Source organism: Chrysochloris asiatica, unplaced genomic scaffold, assembly GCF_000296735.1.
Source record: "Chrysochloris asiatica unplaced genomic scaffold, ChrAsi1.0 scaffold00220, whole genome shotgun sequence".
NCBI classification, from domain to species: Eukaryota; Metazoa; Chordata; class Mammalia; order Afrosoricida; family Chrysochloridae; genus Chrysochloris; species Chrysochloris asiatica.
In genome coordinates, this window is record NW_006408738.1 from 5073625 (window position 1) to 5096232 (window position 22608).

Genomic DNA, 22608 nt, shown 5'->3' on the forward strand with positions numbered 1-22608 from the left:
ACTGAAATGATGGTTGGAACTTGCGTCTACCTACCTTGTAAGACTGAAATGATGGTTGGAACTTGCGTCTACCTACCTTGTAAGACTGAAATGATTGTTGGAACTTGCGTCTACCTACCTAATAATACTGAAATGATGGTTGGAACTTTTATCTACCTGGTAATACTGAATGATGGTTGGAACTTCCATCTACCTACCTAGTAAAACTGAATGATGGTTAGAACATGTGTCTACCTACCTATTAAAACTGAAATGATGGTTGAAACTTGCATCTGCCTACCTAGTAATACTGAATGATTGTTAGAACTTGTGTCTAACTACATAATAAGACTGAAATGATGGTTGGTACTTGTGTCTGCCTACTAAGTAAGACTGAAATAATGCTTGGAACTTGTTTCTATCTCGCAAGACTGAAATGATACTTCGTAGGAACAAGTTCCAAGCTAGACTGAAATGATGGTTGGAACTTGCATCTACCTAGTAATACTGAATGATGGTTGGAACTTGCGTCTGCCTACCTAGTCAGACTGAAATAATGCTTGGAACTTGTTTCAACCTAGTAAGACTGAATTGATGATTGGAACTTGCATCTCCCTAAATAGTAATACTGAATGATGGTTAGAACTTGCATCTACCTACCCAGTAAGACTGAAATGATTGTTGGAACTTCTGTCTGCCTACCTAGTAAGACTGAAATAATGCTTGGAACTTGTTTCTACCTAGTAAGACTGAAATGATGGTTGGAACTTGCATCTGCCTACCTAGTAATACTGAAATGATGGTTGGAACTTACATCTACTTATCTAGTAATACTGAATGATGGTTGGAACTTGTGTCTGCCTACCTAGTAAGACTGAAATGATGGTTGGAACTTGCGTCTACCTAGTAATACTGAATGATGCTTGGAACTTGCGTCTGCCTAACTAGTAAGACTGAAATAATGCTTGGAACTTGTTTCTACCTAGTAAGACGGAAATGATGGTTGGAACTTGCGTCTACGTACCTACTAATACTGAATGATGGTTAGAACTTGCGTCTACCTAGCAGTACTGAATGATGGTTGGAACTTGCGTCTGCCTACCTAGTAAGAGTGAAAGATGGTTGCAACTTGTGTCTACCTACATAGTAATACTGAATGGTGGTTGGAACTTGCGTCTGACTACCTAGTAAGACTAAAATAATGCTTGGAACTTGTTTCTACCTAGTAAGACAGAAATGATGCTTGGAACTTGCGCCTACCTACATAGTAAGACTGAAATGATGTTTGCAACTTGTTTCTACCTAGTAAGACTGAATTGACGGTTGGAACTTACGTCTGACTGAAATAATGGTTGGAACTTGCATCTACCTACCTAGTAAGTCAAATGATGGTTGGAACTTGTTTGTACCTAGTAAAATTGAAATGATGGTTGGAACTTGCGTCTGCCTACCTAGTTAAGACTGAAATAATGCTTGGAACTTGCGTCTACCTACATTGTAAGACTGAAAGGATGGTTGGAACATGTGTCTACCTACATAGTAATACTGAATGATGGTTGGAACTTGTGTCTGCCTACCTAGTAAGACTGAAATGATGATTGGCACTTGTGTCTGCCTACCTAGTAAGACTGAAATGATGGTTAGAACTTGCGTCTGCCTACCTAGTAAGACTGAAATAATGCTTGGAACTTGTTTCTACGTAGTAAGACTGAAGTGATGGTTGGCACTTGTGTCCGCCTACCTAGTAAGACTGAATGATGGTTGGAACTTGCGTCTGCCTACATAGTGAGACTGAAATGATGGTTGGAACTGGCATCTACCTACCTAGTAAGACTGACATGATGGCTGGAACTTGGCCTCATGGAGAGATGACTAGGAAGTGGTGCATCCCGGAGAGGGCTATTTAAAGCCCAGATGGCGAGAGTAGGATTCTGGCTGAAGTACTGTGCAGGAAAAGAACGACCACCGCCATCACGTAGCATTGATGCTGGTCTCCACATCTCACTTGGTTCGTGAAAGTTTCTAATTCAGTCCAGATCCCACGAGAAAGCTCTGCAAATTGTGTTTCTCCTTCCACGCTGGTACCCTGTAATCCATAACACTCAAAATGTCTATTAACTAATTCTTAACTACATTACATGCGATGACCATCAGAGGAAGGACTTGGAAGGTAATCGTAAATATTCTATGAATCCCATGTGCATGATGATTACCAGCCACCGTATTCCATGGGAATCTGTGATCAGTGAAGGCTTCCAGCATGAGCGGGATTCTGTCCTGGAAGGCATGCTCATCAGTGTTAACCAAAGTCAAATTAAGAAAATGATCAGTCACATTTAATCATGGAGAGTAGAGACAGGAAAATCATCCATCACACGTTCCCAACCTACCCCCAGCCCTTTTCAAAAGATGCCGCTAAGGTTTGAACTTGACTGCAAATATTCTCAGTCATCCACCGTTGTCCCAAGGCCCCACCCATGCCATCTGGGTCTTTCTATTGCAGTTGCTCCACAACCAAGTGGTTGCTGAGTCATTCTGTGATCATCAGGTAGACAGGGAACTACCAGAGCAGAAATGAGAGCTCTTATCTTGAGCTTAGTTCATTTAACTGTGTGTGGAGGGCATGCTGTGTTCTGGACCAGTACTAAGTTACTGAATTAGATCAACGTGGTCCCTGTTCTCCCAAAGTTTGTAATCTAGAGGGCAATGGAAAGGGAGCTGACCTAGCTGGGATGAAGGACACAGAGGCTGAGGAGTGTGCATGGTAGAAAGAATCTTGCAGCGCCAGACAGTCTCTTGCCTCTGCTGAGATAGAAGAGCCAGCACCCATGGGATCCTGCTGGGTGGAGCCGGGCCTGGACACTCAGGACCAGTAGGGCCTCCTTTGGCCAGCTGTCCTCTCCTTGTAGACCAGGAGTCTCAGCCTTGATACTAGCGACATTGTGGGCCAGATTGTGTCCTTTGTATTGTAGGATGTTTAACTGTATCCCTGACCCCGACCCACTAAATACCAGTAGCATTTCTAACTCTAGTTGTGACAACTAGAAATGTCATCAGACATTGCCAAATGTGTCCTGGAAGAAAAATCTCTCCCCCACTCCCTCTATCGAGATGAGATTGTATTGCCAGGCATCCTGGGAAGTCAGTCTCCACCTTGGATACTGTAACTCTTCCCTCCTGGCCTGTTAGAGATGAAGTAGCCCTGCAAACAGGCCGTCCATCCATTATGGGCAGATGGCTTTCGGTCACCATGTTCCCCTGGGAATCTCCTTTAGGCAGACCTTGTCGACACACCGGTGTTTGTTCCTTCTTCTGAATGTGCCTGACAGTCAGACCTGACCTCACTCCTCCCAGTCACCAGCCAACCGAGCCTCATCACTTCCTACCCGGTTACTGCAGAAGGCTCCCAAAGTTTCTCCTTTTCTTTCCTTGTCTCTACCCCAGCATTGCTCATATGTGGTCCTCCAAGGCGCTCCACCAGAAAAGGCTTCTGTGGAGAAACAAACATGAGAAATGCCCCACTTTATACCAACACCATCTGAGAGGCTCTGACTTTTAACATGCTTTCTAACTGAGTTTCCCGGGTTCTACTTCCCAGCACAACCTCACACAGTACAAAGGAGAAAGTCATGGAGGGAGCCTTGGAGGGAGACTGGGGGAGAAGCAAGCAAGGGTGCCATCCCATTAACCAGGTGCTCATGGGTCCATGCCCCATATCCTTTACCAGCACCAACACAGTCTGACAGTAGGGCATGGCTTATCTTCCAAATGAGTCCCCCTGCTGGAAGGCGGGGGCAGGCAGACCTCTGTCTGCCTGCAGAAGCCTAGCCTGGGGTGGGCGGGTGATGGGCTCTTTCTGACACTGGTGCTCCCAGGACTCCCCTGTCCTGTTTAAGCTGCTGGCTGGCTTCTCATAGGAAGTACCTACCTTGTTCTCACCTCAGAAATCTAAGAGGTAGGTACAGCCCCACATACTCTGGGTATGTGTTAATTATAGCTCCCTTCCACTCATATTTCATATGTATCTCGAGGTCTGAGGGCACCAGTCTATTAATGTAGCTGAAAATTAAAGAATGTAGTAGAGCCAGTTTTTATAGCCAAGGGTGACGGATGCTTTAAAAATACTTACCTAGATGTCCATCTTTAACCTGGACATTTGCCACAGGCTGTCACAGAGTTGGAGAGGGAGGGGACCACTATGTCACTGGGCACATGTATTAAGATTTACTTATCTGGGACACAATTTCTCTGGCAATGTGGCCACAAACACTTCAGCTACAAGCCCCAAAGGAGCTGTGGGCTGACTTCGTGCCCCATGACTATGGTATTACCTCCAGGAGGTGTTTGTAGCTAAGTGGTGGGTGTCTCCCGTCTACTGAGGCAGCCTGCCACCTCCCCCAACTCGCCACAGAACTGTATCAGCAGGCAGAGGTGGCCAGGAGACTTGTCTCAGGTCCTAGACTCAGGGATGGACGGCTGAGCGAGAACTAGGTTCCTTGTCTGTTGCTTACTATTCATAGCTTCAGTTCCATGTTTATGTTTATGCTCATAGAGAGAGAGTTACGTTGTGTACGTTTCACACTGCTATTTTACTAGTAACTAGAATGTTTACCATTTGACAGCTTCTGACTTTTTTGATAGCAGTGTCTGGGAGGGTCTAATGGTCATTGTGAGATCACTCTTCCGTGGTACCCAAAAGGTCATTTATACGCCATCACGCATGCCCAGTCTAAATGATGCCCTTTCTGCATGTTGGAGCCGGTTGTAAAAGGAGCTGCGCACACACTGGTCAGTAGCAGCTCTGCAATCCTGGAGGCCTCAGGAGCCCTGGCTGTTGTGGGAACTACGATGCCCAAGGCAGTGTCTTGAGTCAGCTCTGTGGCACCCCCTAGTGGCAGAATTTCTGAAACCTTGTTGAAGAGGGTCCCTTGCAAGTCTTCACAAACAGGACTGAGCCAAGCATAATCTAAGAGTCAGGCTGACCTACACTCACACCCATCCCCCGCCCAGCAGACCTAGGGCTTCCCCAAACCAGCCTTTCCTCGTCGTCGTGCATCAGATTTGGAACATCTGTTTCTATCCTTCCTATCAGTATCTGTGCAAGGGATAGAGAAAACATACGGGTTCATTCATACTGAAATGCTAGTGATTTGTGCATTTCCCAAGATATTTGCATTTTCAGGCAGTTAAGCCACCACTAATTCCTCTCAACAATGTTATAATCCTGAATGGTAGACACTCACAGCTGGTTATAGAGAGAATTGTTACAGATTCGGAATGGGGGGAGCAAGAAACCATCTACCTGCCCTGTGTCCAACACAGGTTCTGTAGTGGCCTCCCCTGACCTAATGGTCTTAGTATCAGACTTGTGTACACTGCCTGGACAGGGAACCATATACACGAAAACACACACACACGGCAGAATGTCCTAGATTGTGCAAAGAAAACTTTCCATAAGATGCTGCCCAGGGTTTATAGACCAAACTTGTGTCTGGGGACATGTGGGCTTTGGCTCTGTTAACCCCAGGTACAGAGGAACGGTGTCTCAAGAAGCCGAGTGCAGAATAGTTCACCTCAAACTGAGCTGCATGCCGCTTAAATTTTCTTGGAAAATGTCTAAAGTGAACAGGGAGTGATACAGGGGTTCTCTGGGAATAAATGGGCAACTGAGGTGTCCAATTAAGAGCAAATGGTACTTTCAACCCGAAGGTTATCAGGGAAAATTGGCCCCCGCCAGTCTCTTCAAAAGAGAGACAGCTTAATGTGTGCTCCTCAGGAGAATGAGGGTCCCACCCAGGGTTTCTGACATCATGGGAAACCCAGTCAGGGATGGTTCGAAGGCAGGCAAGTCGTGTGTCTTTCAAACTCCACTTAGAAAGACAGGGCAAGTAGAAACCACAGTCTACTGATGCCTGGTTTCTGGGGCACCGCAAAATAAGGGTGCCAGGCTAGACCAAGGTCCTGAGATGGAGAGTGGGGTGCAGGGTGGTCGAGAATGGTTTTTCTGAAGCATTTGTTTCTAGGGGTGACCCACTTCTCCAGGCCAGAGGCCTCACGGGTCTGCTGTGGGCACTTCCACCAGGTTGGGGGAAAGGAAGGAAAGCAAGAATTGGAATCAGCTTGGTATCTGCACTAACCCATTTGGTTTCCATTTTGTGTGTCTTTCCAGAAGGAGAAAAAGAGTGGGCTGCTGAAACTTCTAGCGGGAGCATCAACCAAAAAGAAGTCACGTTCCCCACCATCAGTGTCTCCGACTCACGACCCCCAGGGGGCAGTGGACACCTCACTCCAGGGCGCCATGGGACCAGAAGTGTCCTCACTGTCCATCCATGGGAGGGCGGGCTCTTGCCCCATCGAGAGCGAGATGCAAGGTGCGATGGGATTGGAGCCTCTGCACAGAAAGACGGGCTCCTTGGATCTGAACTTCTCTTTGTCTCCTTCGAGGCAAGTGCCTCTATCCATGGCTGCTATCCGCCCCGAGCCCAAGCCGTTGTCCCGAGAGAGGTAAGATGGGGAGAGGGGCTGCAGCTGGTGGTGAGGATTAGGTGTACCAGACATCCCTCCTCACTAACCCAATCTATTCGGTTCCTGGGTTCAGAGGCAGGATATGGGTAAAATGAGTTGAAAAGGGGGAGCATCCTTTGCTTTCTGACTCCAGCTGGCCTCCTTCATTTGGGACTTCAAGGAATTCATCAAATACTTCATCCGTGAACCATGCTGTAGTGATCCTGTAGTTCAAACCCACCAACCGCTCCTTGGAAACCCTCTACAGGGTTGCTGTGAGCCGGAACCGACTCAGTGGCACTTAACCACCCCAAAATAAAGGACTGGACCCCAGTGGTTACATGGTTCACTTAGGCTATCAGCAGCTCGTTGGGAGAGAAGATTTGGTAGTCTGCTCCACAGGGAACAGCCGAGGAAACTGTACAGGGCAGTTCTACTCTGTCTAACCAGGTCGTTATGACTTGGAAGCCAACTGACGGCACACAACAACAAACCCAAAATAGGCCCTAAGAGTATTTCACCCATTAGGTTCAACCATATGAAATTGCTGACACTCGGCCATTTTTTGTCACAAGTAGTAGCATCTTCACATAGCATTTCACAGAGGGTTTCACAAATGAGGAGACGGAGCCTAGAGGCAGGTGAGGGCATGGGCCAGGTGGCGCAGCTGTGCAGCCGGACAGGTCCATGCAACAGGAGCCCTGCTGATCACTTCCCATAAGCAAGGAGCCTCCGGCTAGCCTTTATAAGTGGTTACGGGGCCAATTTCTTGCTCTGTAGATTCACTCATTTGACTTGCCAGTCCTACAAAAGCTCTTAAATACAAAAGGAAGGCATTGTGGAGAGATAAAAATGGTTGTCAAGTTAGATAGCGGGAAAATCTCTTCCTTTCTAAGCTGCTTACCCTGAAACCCCTATTTAAGGAATGAAAGTATTGACCTTCTCCTGAGCACACAGTTCTGTCAGCTCTGTCCCCTTCCTGCTCCGCCATAGGGACTGAGAGCAGCTGCTTCCATGAGTCCCAGCTCGGCCCCATGGTCACTGAAAGCTGAGAACATGCCTGTGAACCTCAGGCCAGCCGTAAATATTTTCATGTGGAAGAGCCATAGAGCTGCCTTGGAGCCCGTGTCATGATGAAAGATTTAGTCTCATTTTGGTTTCTTTTCCATTTAAAAATATGAAAACATTCTTAAAAATTAGCCCAAAAGCTGGAGTTTGCTAGTCACTGGCCTCAGGCTTGCTGGGTTAGAGCGGAGCCAGTTGGATGACACTGGGCTCCGGGGACAGTTGCTATGTGCTGTGGAGTCAGTTCCAACTCATAGCGACCTTGTATAGGATTTCCGAGGCTGTAAATCTTTATGGGAGCAGAAAGCCTCATCTTTCTCTTGTGAAATAGCTGGTAGTTTCGAACTGCTGATCTTGAGGTTAGCAGCCCTATTCGTAACCACTATGCTACCAGAGCTCCTTTTGTTTGTATTGTTTTTAGATTAAGGGTAAGTGCCATTGAGTTGATTCTAACCAATGGAGAGACCCTGTATAGAGTTCCCAAGGAGTGGCTGATGAACTTGAACCACCAGCCTTGCAGTTAAAACAACTTTGCAGTCCAGTGCATTAACCAACAGCGCCACACCAGGACTCCTTTAGAATAATGGTGGTGGTTATGTGCTGTGGAGTAGGTTCCGACTCAGCGACTCTGTACAGGGTTTCCGAGGCTGGAAATCTTTATGGGAGCAGAAAGCCTCATCTTTCTCCCACAGAACAGCTGGTAGTTTCGAACTGCCAACCTTGTGGTTCACAGCCCAATTCGTAACCACTACACTACCAGAGCTAGCTAACATTTATTGAACGCTCTGCATCTGGGACAGCCCTAACCTACATGAAGCTTCTTACATATCCCAGTTTTATAGATGAGGAAACTAAGGTTAGTAATGTCAAGTAACTTGCCCCAGATCACACAGACAGAAGCAAAGCTAGGGTTTGAACAAAGAGCAGTCCAATCACAAAGCCCAAGCTCTTTTTTTGAAAACTTTTTATTGTGCATTGAGGACTTACACTCACTTTGTTTCATCCCTAGTTCCATTCCACTCCCCTTCCCAGCCCTTCTCAATTCTATCCAAAGTCCAAATGCTAGAGCACTCCATCCCTCACAGTGTATCCTCACAAGGGTCCCTTCCATTCGTAAAAAGTGTAATGTAGAAGATACCATTGTCTCTTCAGCCAAAGCCTTCAGAGTTGGTTACTGTTCCCAGTCATGACATTAGTTCGTTAGTTAAGTGCCGTCGAGTCAGTTCCAACCCATAGCAACCCTGCATGGAGTTTCCAAGAACCTACTGGTGAGTTTGAACTGCCAACCTTGCAGCTCCAACCTTCTTTGCAGTCCAGTGCGTTTAACCCACAGCGACGTAACATAACCTGGTTACAGTAAAATGCCTGAACCAGCACAAGCTCCCCAGGACCCTCAAATAACTGGATTTAAGCGCACACACATCTCTTCTAGGAAGCCAATAGCTAGCTGCCTGGATTTGTGAATCTGGATTCCCACCCCTCCTCTGGGCACACAGAGTTGGTCAGGTAGGAAATTTCTAGATATTAGAAAGCTGATCTCATATTTCCCAAGTTTCTGTCTGTCCAGATCTTCTAACATTATCATCAAAGGAATGACTTGTAGACTCCTCAGTAAAGTGTTTTCAAAGACCCAGTTCTAAAAACTTACGGAAGTCTATGGATAACCAGAAAGTTCAACGAATATGCCCATCCTCCGACTGCTCCGGCTCATCAGTATGTTACTGCACGCAGAAAAGCCTACAGCAACTAGAGCCTTGGTGCCCTCCTGGTCCCCAAACACACCACAAAGCCTCACTAATGAGAAGAGTTCTGTTTCTTTAAAACTGCCTTCGACCAAACAACTTCCTAATGAGCCACAGCAGCGCTGTCTCCCCTCAACCTTTACAACCCTAAGACCACTTAGTGTCCCAGGAAGGTCGAAACTATGAAGATGCTTACTGCTCTGCAGATAATTCTGGGACAACTGCAGAAAGCACTTGGTCGAAAGCCCCGGAGGCTCATGAATAAAACTCTTCAAAGCTGGAGAAAAGGGAGCAACCGGGATTCCATCACATCACAGAGGCAAGAATCCCTACTATGTGGGGGTTAGGGAAGGACAAGATCAGCACTGTCAAACTCAAGTCTTCACCTCCGAACTCCTAAGAAAGAGCCCATTCTCTGCTTGGAATGATTCTGAGCTGTATGAAAGCCACATGTAGTGCGTGTCTCCTGTGTACAGACCATGGCAAGCTGCTCTCTTAACTGCTCCCCAAGGAAGGAAGCTTAGTTTGAAGGGTGCTGTGAAGGCAAGCCATGAGGAAAGTCCCTCGGGGGACAGGGTCCGCCTTTACCCACTAGGTCATGTTGTTGTTAGGTGTCAAAGAACATCTACCAAGGTTGGTAAAACTGCCATTTTGATGTGGTATAAATCAAACAGGAAGGGTTGTTGCTAACTTTGCGTCCATTGCTGCTGCCACTGTGCCAATCCATGCCATTGGGGGTCTTCCTGTTTTACTCAGACCCCTCCACTTTACAAAACATGATATCCTTCTCCAGGGACTGGTCCCCCCTAATAATATATCCAAACTATGAGAGATGAAGTCTGGCCATCCTGGCTTCCAAAGAGCACTCTAGCTCTACTTCTTCCAACACAGATTGATTTGTCTTTTTGGCAGCCCATGGTACTTTCAATATTCTCCTCCAACACTGTAACTCAAAGGCATCAATTCTTCTGTCTGCCTTATTCACTGTCCAGCTTTCACATGCATATGTTGTTGTTGAGTGCCATCAAGTCAGTTCTGACCCATAGCGACCTTGTACAGGGTTTCCAAGGCTGTAAATCTTTACAGGAGCAGAAAGCCTCATCTTTCTCCCGCGGAGCAGCTGGTATTTTCGAACTGCTGATTTTGCGGTTCGCAGCGCAATTCGTAACCACATATAAGGTTATTGAAAACACCATGTCTTGGGTCAGGTACACCTTAGTCCTCAAGGTGACATCTTTGCTCATCAATACTTTAAACAAATCTGCTGCACAAGACCTTTTTAATGCAGTACGTCATTTGATCTCTTGATTGCTGCTTCCGTGAGTGTTGATAGTTGTGAAGTCCTTGACAACTTCAATCTTTTCTCTGGTGAGGAATTTTGTTTTCTTTACCTGGAGATGCAATCCATACCAAAGGCTGTGTTCTTTGATCTTCATCAGTAAATGTTTTAAGGCCTCTTCCCTTTCAGCAAGCAAGGTTGTACCACCTGCATATCGCAGGTTGTTAATGAGTCTTCCTCCAATCCTATTGGATTAGATTGATGCCTTCAGAAGTGTATAGACCTAAATGGAAGCTGTGTCAAGGAATCAGTTTCACTTCAGTTTGGTATTTTTTCTTAAAAAAAAGTTTTCTAAGATTTAGTAGCAGTATTTTTTTCTTTTTTTAACTTCATGTTAATTTCCTACTGCTTCTTTAACAGACTACCATAAACTTGCTAGCTCAGTGAGGTCCTAAGTTCTGGCGTGGCTCTGTGAGCTAATGCGTCAAACTGCAGTCATTTGAACTCCAAGATTGGTTGTTCAAGCTCACCAGCCACTCCTTGGAAACCCTATATACAGGGTCGCTGTGCGTCAGAATCGACTCAACAGCACTTACCAACAACAATGGAATTTAGGGCTCTCATTACCGCGTGCCACCAGCTCAGAGGTCCATTCGTCCTCCACAACACTGTAACAAGTCCTTTGAAAAGTCTAGCATGTAGAGGCCCACCTCATTGCCAGAAAGAAGAGCAAATGGCATTGGAAGAGGACAGGATACTGCAAACCTCGCACACAATGCTAATTGCAATACGCAGTGATGAGAATTCATTCCCATTTTAAGTTTTTTGATTCATTGAGCGTTACATCTAAAAATGAGCTATAATTGACAGACCTTAATTGTGCTCAGCAGGACCGAGTCTCCAATCGATTAACGGAGCCATGATCGTAACACTGGAGAAGCTGCAGCCCTCAACTGTTCAGGTGGCCCTTTATGTGTGTAAGGGGAATATTAATTACTCACATGCAACAGGAAGAATAAGGAAGAGTCTTGGCGAAATCGGGACCCAAACGCTAAACACTTGCCTCATAGCAATTCAGCCCACATCCATCTGGGCTCATTAAATCATTGAATTACTCAGAAGCACCAAATTACTTTTTTCCCCCTAACAAATTACATTTTTAAAGCTGCTTGTTTGTTTCGCCTCTGGCAGTTGAGGCAAAAGCCAAAACTTGTGTTCAGAGTCTAAGACATCTCACTCTTTGGCTTGGAGAAGAGAGACGGAGGCAGGTGTTGGGAGAGGGTTGGAGAGTGACAGGAGAGACACCCCCCCGAGTCTCACAGGTACGACAGATGCTGATTCTGTGTCAGGTGTTAGAGGAGAGAGCCAGAGATGTGAAAATGGCAGCCCTCGGGCACCATGCTGTCCAGCTTCATCAGGGTCCAGCAGAGTCGCTAGGCTGAAAGAAGGTGGGAATTACACTTGGCTTCCTCTGCTCCTTAATATTTCCTAGAAGTTAGGGTGATGGGCAAGACCTTTTAAAGCATTGAAGAGCAAAGATGTCAGCTTGAGGACTAAGGTGCACCTGACCCAAGCCATGATATTTTCAATAACCTCATATGCATGCGAAAGCTGGACAGTGAATAAGGAAGACCATAAAAGAATTGATGCCTTTGAATGATGGTGTTGGAGGAGAATATTGAAAGTGCCATGAGCTGCCAAAAGAACCAACAGATCCATGTTGGAAGAAGTGCAGCCAGAGTGCTCCTTGGAGGCCAGGATGGCCAAAGTTCGTCTCTCATACTTCAGACATATTGTTAGGAGGGACCAGTTGCTGGAGAAGGATATCATGTTTGGTAAGGTGGAGGGTCAGAGAAAAAGAGGAAGACCCCCAGCGAGATTGATTGGCAAAGTGGCAGCATCAGTAGACTCAAGCGTGGCAACAATTGTGAGGTTGGCCCAGGATTGAGCAGTGTTTTGTTCTGTTGTGCATAGGGTCACTATGAGTCAGTCAGTACTGACTAGATGGCACCTAACAACAACCACAAAGGGTGAGGGGAGGAGTCCTGCTGTGGCGCCTTAGGATAGCACAGCCGTTTTTGGGAAATCCTATACAGGGTTGCCCTAAGTCAGAACCGACTTGACAGTACTTAACAGAGTGGCAGGGCAGGCTTACTAGGACTATGCATGCCCAGTGAGAACTGACCTAACTCTGTTGCACCCTGAAGATAGACCTAGGCTACCTCCCCGGCTCAGGGAGAAGAACTACACCTACAAAGTCAGCTCTGAGGCCACCATGGTCTCTGCTCTCCTGCTGGAACAAGTGGTAGGACTGTGCCCATAACTGTCAGCTTGCCAAGGGCTCGGCCTTGGTCTTCCCTTCTGTGTGTCTTTCCGAGCTCCAGCACAAAGCACTGCTCCTCTGTCCTAATGATTATAGGTCTCCTCAGGGCCTGTAGGCAGAGCATGTGATGAAGGCATAAAACCTTCCGCCCTAGAGTATTTCCACTTGTTAAAAATACCCACTTCTGTCTCCCTTCCCTGGGAGTCTTGTCAAATAGGCTTAAAGGGGAGCCCAGGAATCTGACCTGGGGCTTGAGGTCTATGGGCTATACTTGAGAAATGCTGACTTAGAAAACTATTTAAAATGAAAGAGAACCTAAGTCCCTGGTTTCTCAAAAACCAAAATGAAAGAGAACCTAAGTCCCTGGTTTCTCAAAAACCAAAATACATGTGATCTGTAACTCTGTATATGGAAGCTGCTGCAGACAAGACAACCCTGCCTGGACGCTCAGATGTTTAGCATCCAGGGTCATGTGTGGGGCACACAGGTGGGAGACAGGGCTATGGGACCTGTAGATGACTCAAGAGAAAGGAATGTCCTACCTTCCCCGCCAGGAGGCCAGCACTCAGCAGGGGAAAGGGTCAGGCAATGGGAAGAAGATGAGAGCTGAGCGGCTCCTCCTTGTGGGTCCAGGCGCAGTGCAAGCTGTGAATCTCAGAGGACAAGGCTTGGACATCAGGTCCTGGGCCTCTGAGCTCTGTTCCCACTGCAGGTGCAAATACTCAGGAAGCCTTCCGCTCTCTTCCGAAGAAGTTGGGAAATTAAGAGACTGGGAAGGGGCCACGTGGGGCTCCTGTTGGGGTTCAGTGGTTCAAGCTCACCAGCAGCTCCTTGGAAACTCTATACAGGGTTACTATGGACTGTTGGAACTGACTCGACAGCACTTACCAACACCAATCTTTAAGGAGTCCTGGCGTGGCACTATAGGGTAAGCACTGGACTGCAAGGCCAGTCTGAACTGCAAGTTTGGCAGTTCAAACTCACCAGCTGCTCCTCAGAAACCCAATTCAGGGTCGCTCTGAGTTGGAACTGACTCAACAATAATAATATTGAACAACGACAACCTTTAAAGAAAACTCACCAGGTCTTTCTCCAGAGAGCTACTGTGTGAGTTTGAACCACCAACCTTTTGGATAGCAGCTGAGCACTTCACCATTTGTGCCACCAGGACAATAGACAAATTTCTATGACGGGACGGGTTTGGATGGGCCCCACCTTGAGGTCTGCAGAATACCTGGAGCAATGAGTCAAGAAAGGACCCTGAACTCCTATGTAGCCAGCAGTTTCCATCATCAGCACCCTGGTGAGCCTCAAAGCAGGTCTCTTACTGCACCCTCCACGACCTTGGTCCCTAAGCGCCAGAGCTGCAAGACAGATGACAGCATGATGGAGTGTTCTCTGCTGCTCTGCCTGCTGCGCACAGACATCAGTTCCTATTATTTGCCTTTGCCCACAGGAGGAGGGTGACAGTCAGATTGATTAGCCCAGGGGCAAGATGACTGATGGACTGTTGTGGACTGGATACCTCAGTGATAAGGGACCAGCCAGGGCAGCTGGGCTGGGAGGAGGAGCTATTTATTAGGAGGGAATGGTGGAGCTGCAGCTTTCCCTGAACCTGCCACCAAGCAGCCTCAGGACCCTCCCTGGTTCCTGCTCTCTGCTCCCTTCGCTGGCAGATGCTACTGGTTCCTGGCTAGCATTCGCTCACTTGCTGCCACCTCTGCTGCCAACTCCTACACTACAACCTTCCCTCCTTCACCTACTCAGCAATGAAGCAATCCAACATCCCTCATGAACATAGATGCAAAATTTCTCAACAAAATCCTAGCCAACAGAATCCAACAACACATCAAAAAGATAATACATCATGATCAAGTGGGATTCATATCAAGGATGCAAGGATGGTTCAACATTAGAAAAACGATCAACGTTATCCACCATATAAATAAGGAAAAAGAACCACATGATCATATCGATAGATACAAAAAGGCATTTGATAAAATCCAACATCCATTCCTGATAAAAACACTTAACAAAATAGGAATTGAAGGGAAATTCCTCAGCATAATTAAGAGCATATATACAAAACCAACAGCCTGTATTACTCTCAATGGAGAGAAATTGAAAGCCTTCCTTCTGCGAACAGGAACCAGACAAGGATGTCCTCTGTCACCACTCCTATTCAATATTGTGCTGCAAGTCTTAGCAAGAGCTATACGGCAAGACAGGGAAATTAAAGGCATCCAAATTGGCAAAGAGGAAGTAAGAATCTATTTGGAGATGACATGATCCTATATATAGAAAACCACAAAGACAGTAAAAAATCTACTAGACCTCATTGGAAAATTCAGCCAAGTGACAGGGTATAAGATCAACATACAAAAATCAGTTAGATTCCTCTATACCAATAATGACAGTGTTGAAAAGGACATTAGGAAAGCAATATCATTTACAATAGCCACCCAAAGGATGAACTATCTAGGAATAAATGTAACCAGAGAAACAAAGGACTTATACAAAGAAAACTACAAAACACTACTGCAAGAAACCAAAAGAGACTTACAAAAATTGAAGAATGTACCTTGCTCCTGGATAGGAAGACTTAACATTGTGAAAATGTCAATACTGCACAAAGCAATTTATACATATATTCTTCAAAGAGATGGAAAAAACAATTACAAACTTTATATGGAAAGGAAAGAGACCCAGGATAAGCAAAGCACTGCTTAAGAGGAAGAATAAGGTTGCAGGCCTCTCACTGCTCAGCTTCAAAATTTACTACATGGCTACAGTGGTCAAAACAGCTTGGTACTGTACAATGAAAGGTACATAGATCAACGGAACAGAATTGAGAATCCAGAAATTAACCCATTTGCATACAGCCAACTGATTTTTGACAAAACACCTAAATATATCACATGGGAAGGTGATAGTCTCTTCAACAGATGGTGCTGGCAGAACTGGAAAATGATATGCAAAAGATTGAAACAAGACCTTCACCTCACATCTTATACAAAAACCAACTCAGCATGGATAAAGGACCTAAATGTGAATCCCAGAATTATGAAGGTCATCAATGAAAAACTCGGGACAAATGTGAGGGCACTAATTCAGGGAATACATGGACTACCAAACATTTTGAAAACCACACAAACCACAGTAGATAAAATAGATGACTGGGACACACTGAAACTTAAAAACGTATGTGCATCAAAAGACTTCACCAGTAGAGAGTAAAAAGGGAACCCACAGAATGGGAAAAAATCTTTAGCAATGACACATCAGACAAAGGACTCATTTCTAAAATATATAGGAAACTACAACACTTCTACAAGAAAAAGAGAATAACCCAATTAAAAAATGGGCACAGGACATGAACAGACACTTCACCAAGGAAGAGATCCAGGCACCCAACAAACATATGAAGAAATGTTCACGATCACTAACCATTAGATCAATAACAGCAAAGATAAAAAAAAAAAGTAGAGGACAATAAATGTTGCCAGGGATGTGGAGAGACTGGGACACTCCTGCATTGCTGGTGGGACTGCAAAATGGTCCAACCTCTCTGGAAAGCAATATGGCACTTCCTCAGAAGGTTGAAAATAGAAATACCTTATGATCCAGCAATTCCTCTACTTGGTATTTACCCACAAGAAATACGAGCCACAACACGAGAACATATATGCACACCAATGTTTATAGCAGCACTATTTACAATAGCAAAAAAATGGAGGCAGCCAAAGAGCCCATCAACTAAAGAATGGATAAACAAACTGGTACATACACAAAATGGAATACTATGCTACCTTGAAAAATAACAAGGAAGCTACAAGCCACAGCTTAAAATGGATGAACCTTGAGGACATTATGTTGAGTGAAATTAGTCAGTCACAAAAGAAGAAATACTGCACAGGACCACTACTGTAAAAAAGAAAAATAACCAATACTAAAGGGGGGTGGATTCTTTGCTGGTTGCTGGGATATGTGGGGTGGGGAGGTGTAGGAGGGAGGGGAAGGTGGAGCACAGGGCAGGGAATGACACAGGATAGTTTAGGTGCTGGGGAGGGGGGTAATATACAAGAAGGGATTGGTGAATGGAAGAACAAAACAGATGGGAGAACAATTATGCAGGTTTGCATGGGCTAAGTGAGACAGAGGTAAATAATGATGTATGCACAACCTTGGAACAACAGGACTCTGGGATACAGAGATTGAGACATGGTTGGAATGGGAAAAAGTGGGAAATAATGTTAAGATGCTTAGCTGTCTTTTGAATCTTGGTTTTCCTTGCATTATATTATAAAATTGACACTGGAGGGGGAGAGAAAGGAATAGCCAGAAATATCACCATAGAAAGCTTATAAGTCTGTCTTCTGCCCATAACTGATTGGAATACCTAAAATGGGGCTACAGCGTGCCCAGTGAAGGAGGCTTCCTGCGGAGCCTCGGCATTACCTAAAACTATAGGTGGAAGCCTGAACCACATCCAGATCTTCAGAGATGGGAAATTTCCACTTGAAAGGACAAGCAGACCAGCCTGGAGCAGCTGGAAGAACAGAAGATACTTCTTGAAAGAAAGTCCTACAGGAAAAATACAAAACAACATAGGCAGACCAACTGTTATTACAAGAACAAGCAAGTTGCTTGCCCAGGAGACATCAAGGCAAATGGTCGGGTCCCCTCAGTGTAAACCCCATTCCAGGACTAAGACTCAGTGGGAATACATCCTCTGATTGGTGACCACACTCGACACCGATAAGGGGAAATGAGGGAAAAACAGCAATTTAGCGGTGAGCTAAGCCCTACAATGTTCAATAGACTCCTGTGAACCTGGCTGGAGACATGGTTGGCCAGCAGTGTGGCAAGACCTGGGAACTCTTAGGCCTCGAGTCAGTGACATAGCCACAGAGGTCTAGAGTGGAGAGCAAAGCATCCAGCTGTTAAGAAGTGTGGGCATATGCACAAGAACACCCACACTTGCAGGTAATACCCACTTGACCTGGTTTCAATGACTGGATGATCAGAGCTCAACTAGAAGAAGAAAAAAAGAGTAATCTGATACAATTTGATGAACTTGACCTACACCTATGGATGCAGTAGCTCAAAAGAGGGAACAAATCCTTACAGCAAGGATAAATCCCACCCCCTCCATACACAGAGTACACAAGGATGGCCAACTTGGACACTGGCTACCCAAAATGGAGGGGGGAGAGTGCTACAAAGGCAAGAAGTGACTTGGCTTACAAGCTTTCAAGAGGGGACCTAGATTCAGAGGGCGTGGAGGAAGGTAGAATCTCCACTGAGAAGTATACAATCTGTCTAGGCAAGGCTGATGAAATGAAATTTGGATCACTTTCTTGTGATACAATAGTGAATAATTGTTATTAGGACTGATTGTGAAGGTTGGAAATGTAAAGGTAGAAGTTTTGTAGCAAGGAGGGGAATGATTAAGTCTTCAGCCTAGGAGTGGAGGTCCATGGGACCATCAAGGGAGAAGAGTGGAGAGCAAGACCCTACCCAGAGAAGCAGATGTGCCTGAGATGGAGGCAGAGACAATGACGTGGAGAAATTGAGCAGTTGGGGACTTTAGACCCAGAGAGGGAGACGGGCTGTGTGCTGATGACTGGGGGCAGGCTTGCAGTGTATATATACTCTTTGGTTGTTTGATGATGCATAGAGGGAATTGAAACTATCACATAATTCACAATAAAACATTAAAAAAAAAAAGACACAAAGTGGCAGAATGGATAAGAAAATAGTACCCTTAAATATGTTGCTTGCTAGAGACACACATGACACACAAAGAGAAAAACAGGTTAAAAGATAAAGGATGGAAAAAATATACCAAGCTAATGCCAATCAAGTCTACAGGAGGTGGGCTTGATGGTGGCTAAGGTAGAAGGTGAGGTTTACTGTCAGTCATACCACAGAATACCAGGCAACGCAGATTCAGGGAAGAGCTCCAAAACTCGGAACCAAATAAATAGGAATATTTAAAAGGTTTGAAGCCTTATAGCTAGTGGAACTTGTAGCAAAAGTAAGAAATCGCATACTTTTAAATCTGCCAGGTTCAGTGGCCCGGAGCCGACAACTTGGGCAAGACCAAGCGAGGGCGGGGAGAGCAGACACACCATGGAAAAATGCTGCAGGAACCTCAGAGTCAAGGTGGACAATATACTTTGTTCTAGGTATCTGTTCATTGGCCACCCACTGTTTGCACACCTCCATTCTGGAGACTAGAAGGGGTGCCTGAGCAAGAGGACACCCTCACTGAACTGTTTTCTTTGTTTTGTTTTGTTTTATATACAGAAAAGCCAGAACATATGGCATGGAGAGGGAAAGAGGGTTTAAAAACAAAACAGGCTGAAAATTAAATTACATCCTGAGGTACACCATAACAACCAACAGTGGCATCTTGAAATCTCTCAAGCAGCTTTGATGGCAAGAAGCTTAAAGAGGACATTAAAGTCATATTCATACGAGGCTACCTTTTTCTTTTTTTTTTTCTTCTCTCCCTCCTCTCCTTTATCTGTGATTACAGAAGACCAGTATCCATAGTTTAGTTTTTTGTTGTTGTTTTGTTTTGATTTTTGCTGTTGCTGTTATATGCCCCCCCCTCTACTTTCGAGGGACTCTTTCTCTCCTATATTACCCAAGAAGACACAGCAACTTCTGCCATATAATCAAAACACCCAAACCCAGACAAGAACCAATGCCAACTATCAAACACCAGGGAGGCAAACAACACCTGTGAAAGTTACTCTGAGTTAAGCAATGAGAAGAGTGAAAAGGGAAGCCCACATCCTGATCAAATCTACCTGGAAGCAATCAGAAAGAATAAAAAATACCAAAATACATACTCAATTAAGTATTAAGGCCACAGATAAACATGTCCAAGAAGCAAAAGCAGGTGACCATATCAGCACATGTCCAGAAACAAGATAAAATGTCTGAGACAAATGACCTAGAGGTAGTAGACCTGGACTCCATTCTGGAAGGATGGCAGGCCTTGGAAATGCCTGAGATGGAATTCAGAAAAATGATCATAAAATGTTTCAAAACACTTTACAATGGAGTTGAGAAAAATAAGAAGTCAGGAAAGTGCTACAGGAACAATCAAATAGTATATATACAGCATTGAAACCAATTCAAAACCTATAGAAAAAGGTCCAAATGATCAATAGAGTGCCAGAAATACACAATACACTGAAAAGGCAAAAGAGTAGAATAGAAGAACTTCTGGAAGAAAATTTCTCTACCTTCCTTAAAAGTGAAAAGATAAACATTCAAGAAGCTCAGAGAACCTCAGGAAGGATAGACCCCAAAAGAAAATCACTGAGATACCATAATCAAGCTCTCCAAAATCAAAGAGAAGGAGAAACTCCTGAAAAGAGCTAGTGAAAAGAGGAACGCTGCCTACAAAGGCAAGCAAGTCAGATTAAGCTCATATCTCTCAGCAGAAACCATACAATCAAGAAGGCAATGGGTAGACATATATATAAAACACAGAAACAAAAAAACTGCCAACCAAGAATCCTTTATCCAGCAAAGCTACCAATCAAATGTGATGGTGTATTCAAAACATTCCAGGATAAACAGAAGATAAGGCATTTTTGCCAAAGCCAACCCTGCACTACAAAACATCCTAAAGGGAGTTCTGTGGACTAAGAACCATAAAGAACAGAAAACAATTACAATATCAAAGAAGGTAAACACGTAGGAACAGATATCCAGATGGTGAGAGGGTCAGGTAAATTACAGGATAAAATAGACTGCACTAAATGGAGAGAAAAGTTAATGGACTATAAAGCAACCTCAAAGAAAATTAACACTTCACAACATACCAAAACAATGAAAATCCAAGAATATTGAAACATTAAAACTATGAGGAAACTCACAAGAAAGAACACAAAAAGCATTAACTCAGCAAAGTAAGACACAGAACAAAGAAAGCAGCAACACCAAACACATACGCACACACACAAAAAAACGTAATTACAGCAATTAATCCATACCTATCGAAAATTACATTGAATGTAAACTAATTAAATGCACCAGTTAAGAGAAAAGGGGGTGGCAGGATGGGTAACAAGATACTTCAATATGCTGTCTGAAAGAGACACATCTCACACACAGAGACACAAACAGATTAAAAGTCAATGGATAGAAAATAAATATACCAAGCTAATTGCAATGTAAAACGAACAGGAGTAGCAGTACTAATCTCTAATTAAATCAATTTTAAGGCAAAAAAACAGCATAATAGATAAAGATAGACATTAAGTCATGATTAAAGGGACAATTGAACAAGATGACATAACCATAATATCTATGCCCCCTATGAAAGAGCTCCAAAATATTTAAAGCAAACTCTAATAGAATTGAATAAAGAAATAGATGAATCTACAATAATAGTGGGTGATTTTAATACAACACTTTCAAAAATGAATAGAACAACCAGAAAGAAACTTGACAAAGACACAGAAGAACTAAACAACACAATCAGCCAACTGGACCTCATAGATATGTACAAAGCATTCAACCCAACAACTATACAATACACATTCTTTCCCGTACACATGGAACATTCTCCAGAATAGACCGTGTCTTAGGCCACAAAGCAAATCTCCATAAATTTACAAATATCAAAATACTACAAAGCATCTTCTCACACCACAATGCTATCAAATTAGAAATCAACAATAGGAAGACCAAGGAAATCAAATCAAAATGCATGGAAACTGACTAACACCCTGCTGAAAAACGACTGGATACTAGAAGAAATTAAATGTGAATTCACAAAGTTCCTAGAAACAAATGAAAACGAAAACAAAACATACCAAATTCTTTGGGACACGGCGAAAGTGGTGCTGAGAGGACAATTTATTGCAATAAACGCACATATCCAAAAAGAAGAAAGAACCAAAATTAACACATTAACACAACACCTACAACAATTAGACCAACAGAGGGAACCTATAGCCACCAAAAGAAAAGAAATAATAAAGATTAGAGCAGAAATAAATGAGATAGAAAACAGAAAAACTATAGAAACAATCAACAAGACAAGAAGCTGGTTCTTTGAAAAGATTTAAGAAAATTGACAGACCATTGGCAAACCTAACAAAAGAACTGAGGGAGAAGACACAAATAACATGCATTAGAAACCACATGGGCGATGTCACAACGGAACCAAAGGATAATAACAAGATTAGAAAAACAACATAAATCCACCATATAAATAAGAAAAAAGAAAAGAACCACATGATCATATCTAATGATACAGAAAAGGCATTTGATAAAATCTAGCATCCATTCCTGATAAAAACACTCAACAAAGTAGGAATTGAAGGGAAATTCCTCAACATAATTAAGAGCATAGATATAAAACCAACAGCCTACATCACGCTCAATGGAGAGAAACTGAAAGCCTTCCCTCTGCGAACAGGAACCAGACAAGGATGCCCTTTGTCACCACTCCTATTCAATATCGTGTTGGAAGTCTTAACAAGAGCTGTATGGCAAGACAGGGAAATTAAAGGCATCCAAATTGGCAAAGAGTAAGTAAAACTCTATTTGCAGACCATAGGACCCTATACATAGAAAACCCCAAAGACTCAGTAAAAAAAGCTACTAGACCTCATTGGAAGATTCAGCAAAGTGGCAGGATGTAAGAACAACATAAAAAAATCATGTGGATTCCTCTATACCAA

General features: G+C 44.1%; 1 protein-coding gene across 1 annotated transcript in view; it reads left to right on the forward strand.

The window, feature by feature from the left end:
- The window catches only part of SH3RF3 (SH3 domain containing ring finger 3), a 660635-nt gene that overhangs the window by 628046 nt on the left and 9981 nt on the right, over nucleotides 1-22608 (forward strand). The window contains exon 10 of the mRNA XM_006873039.1: nucleotides 6149-6483. Coding sequence (XP_006873101.1) covers nucleotides 6149-6483 — 335 coding nt within the window. The remainder of the gene's footprint in view (nucleotides 1-6148; nucleotides 6484-22608) is intronic.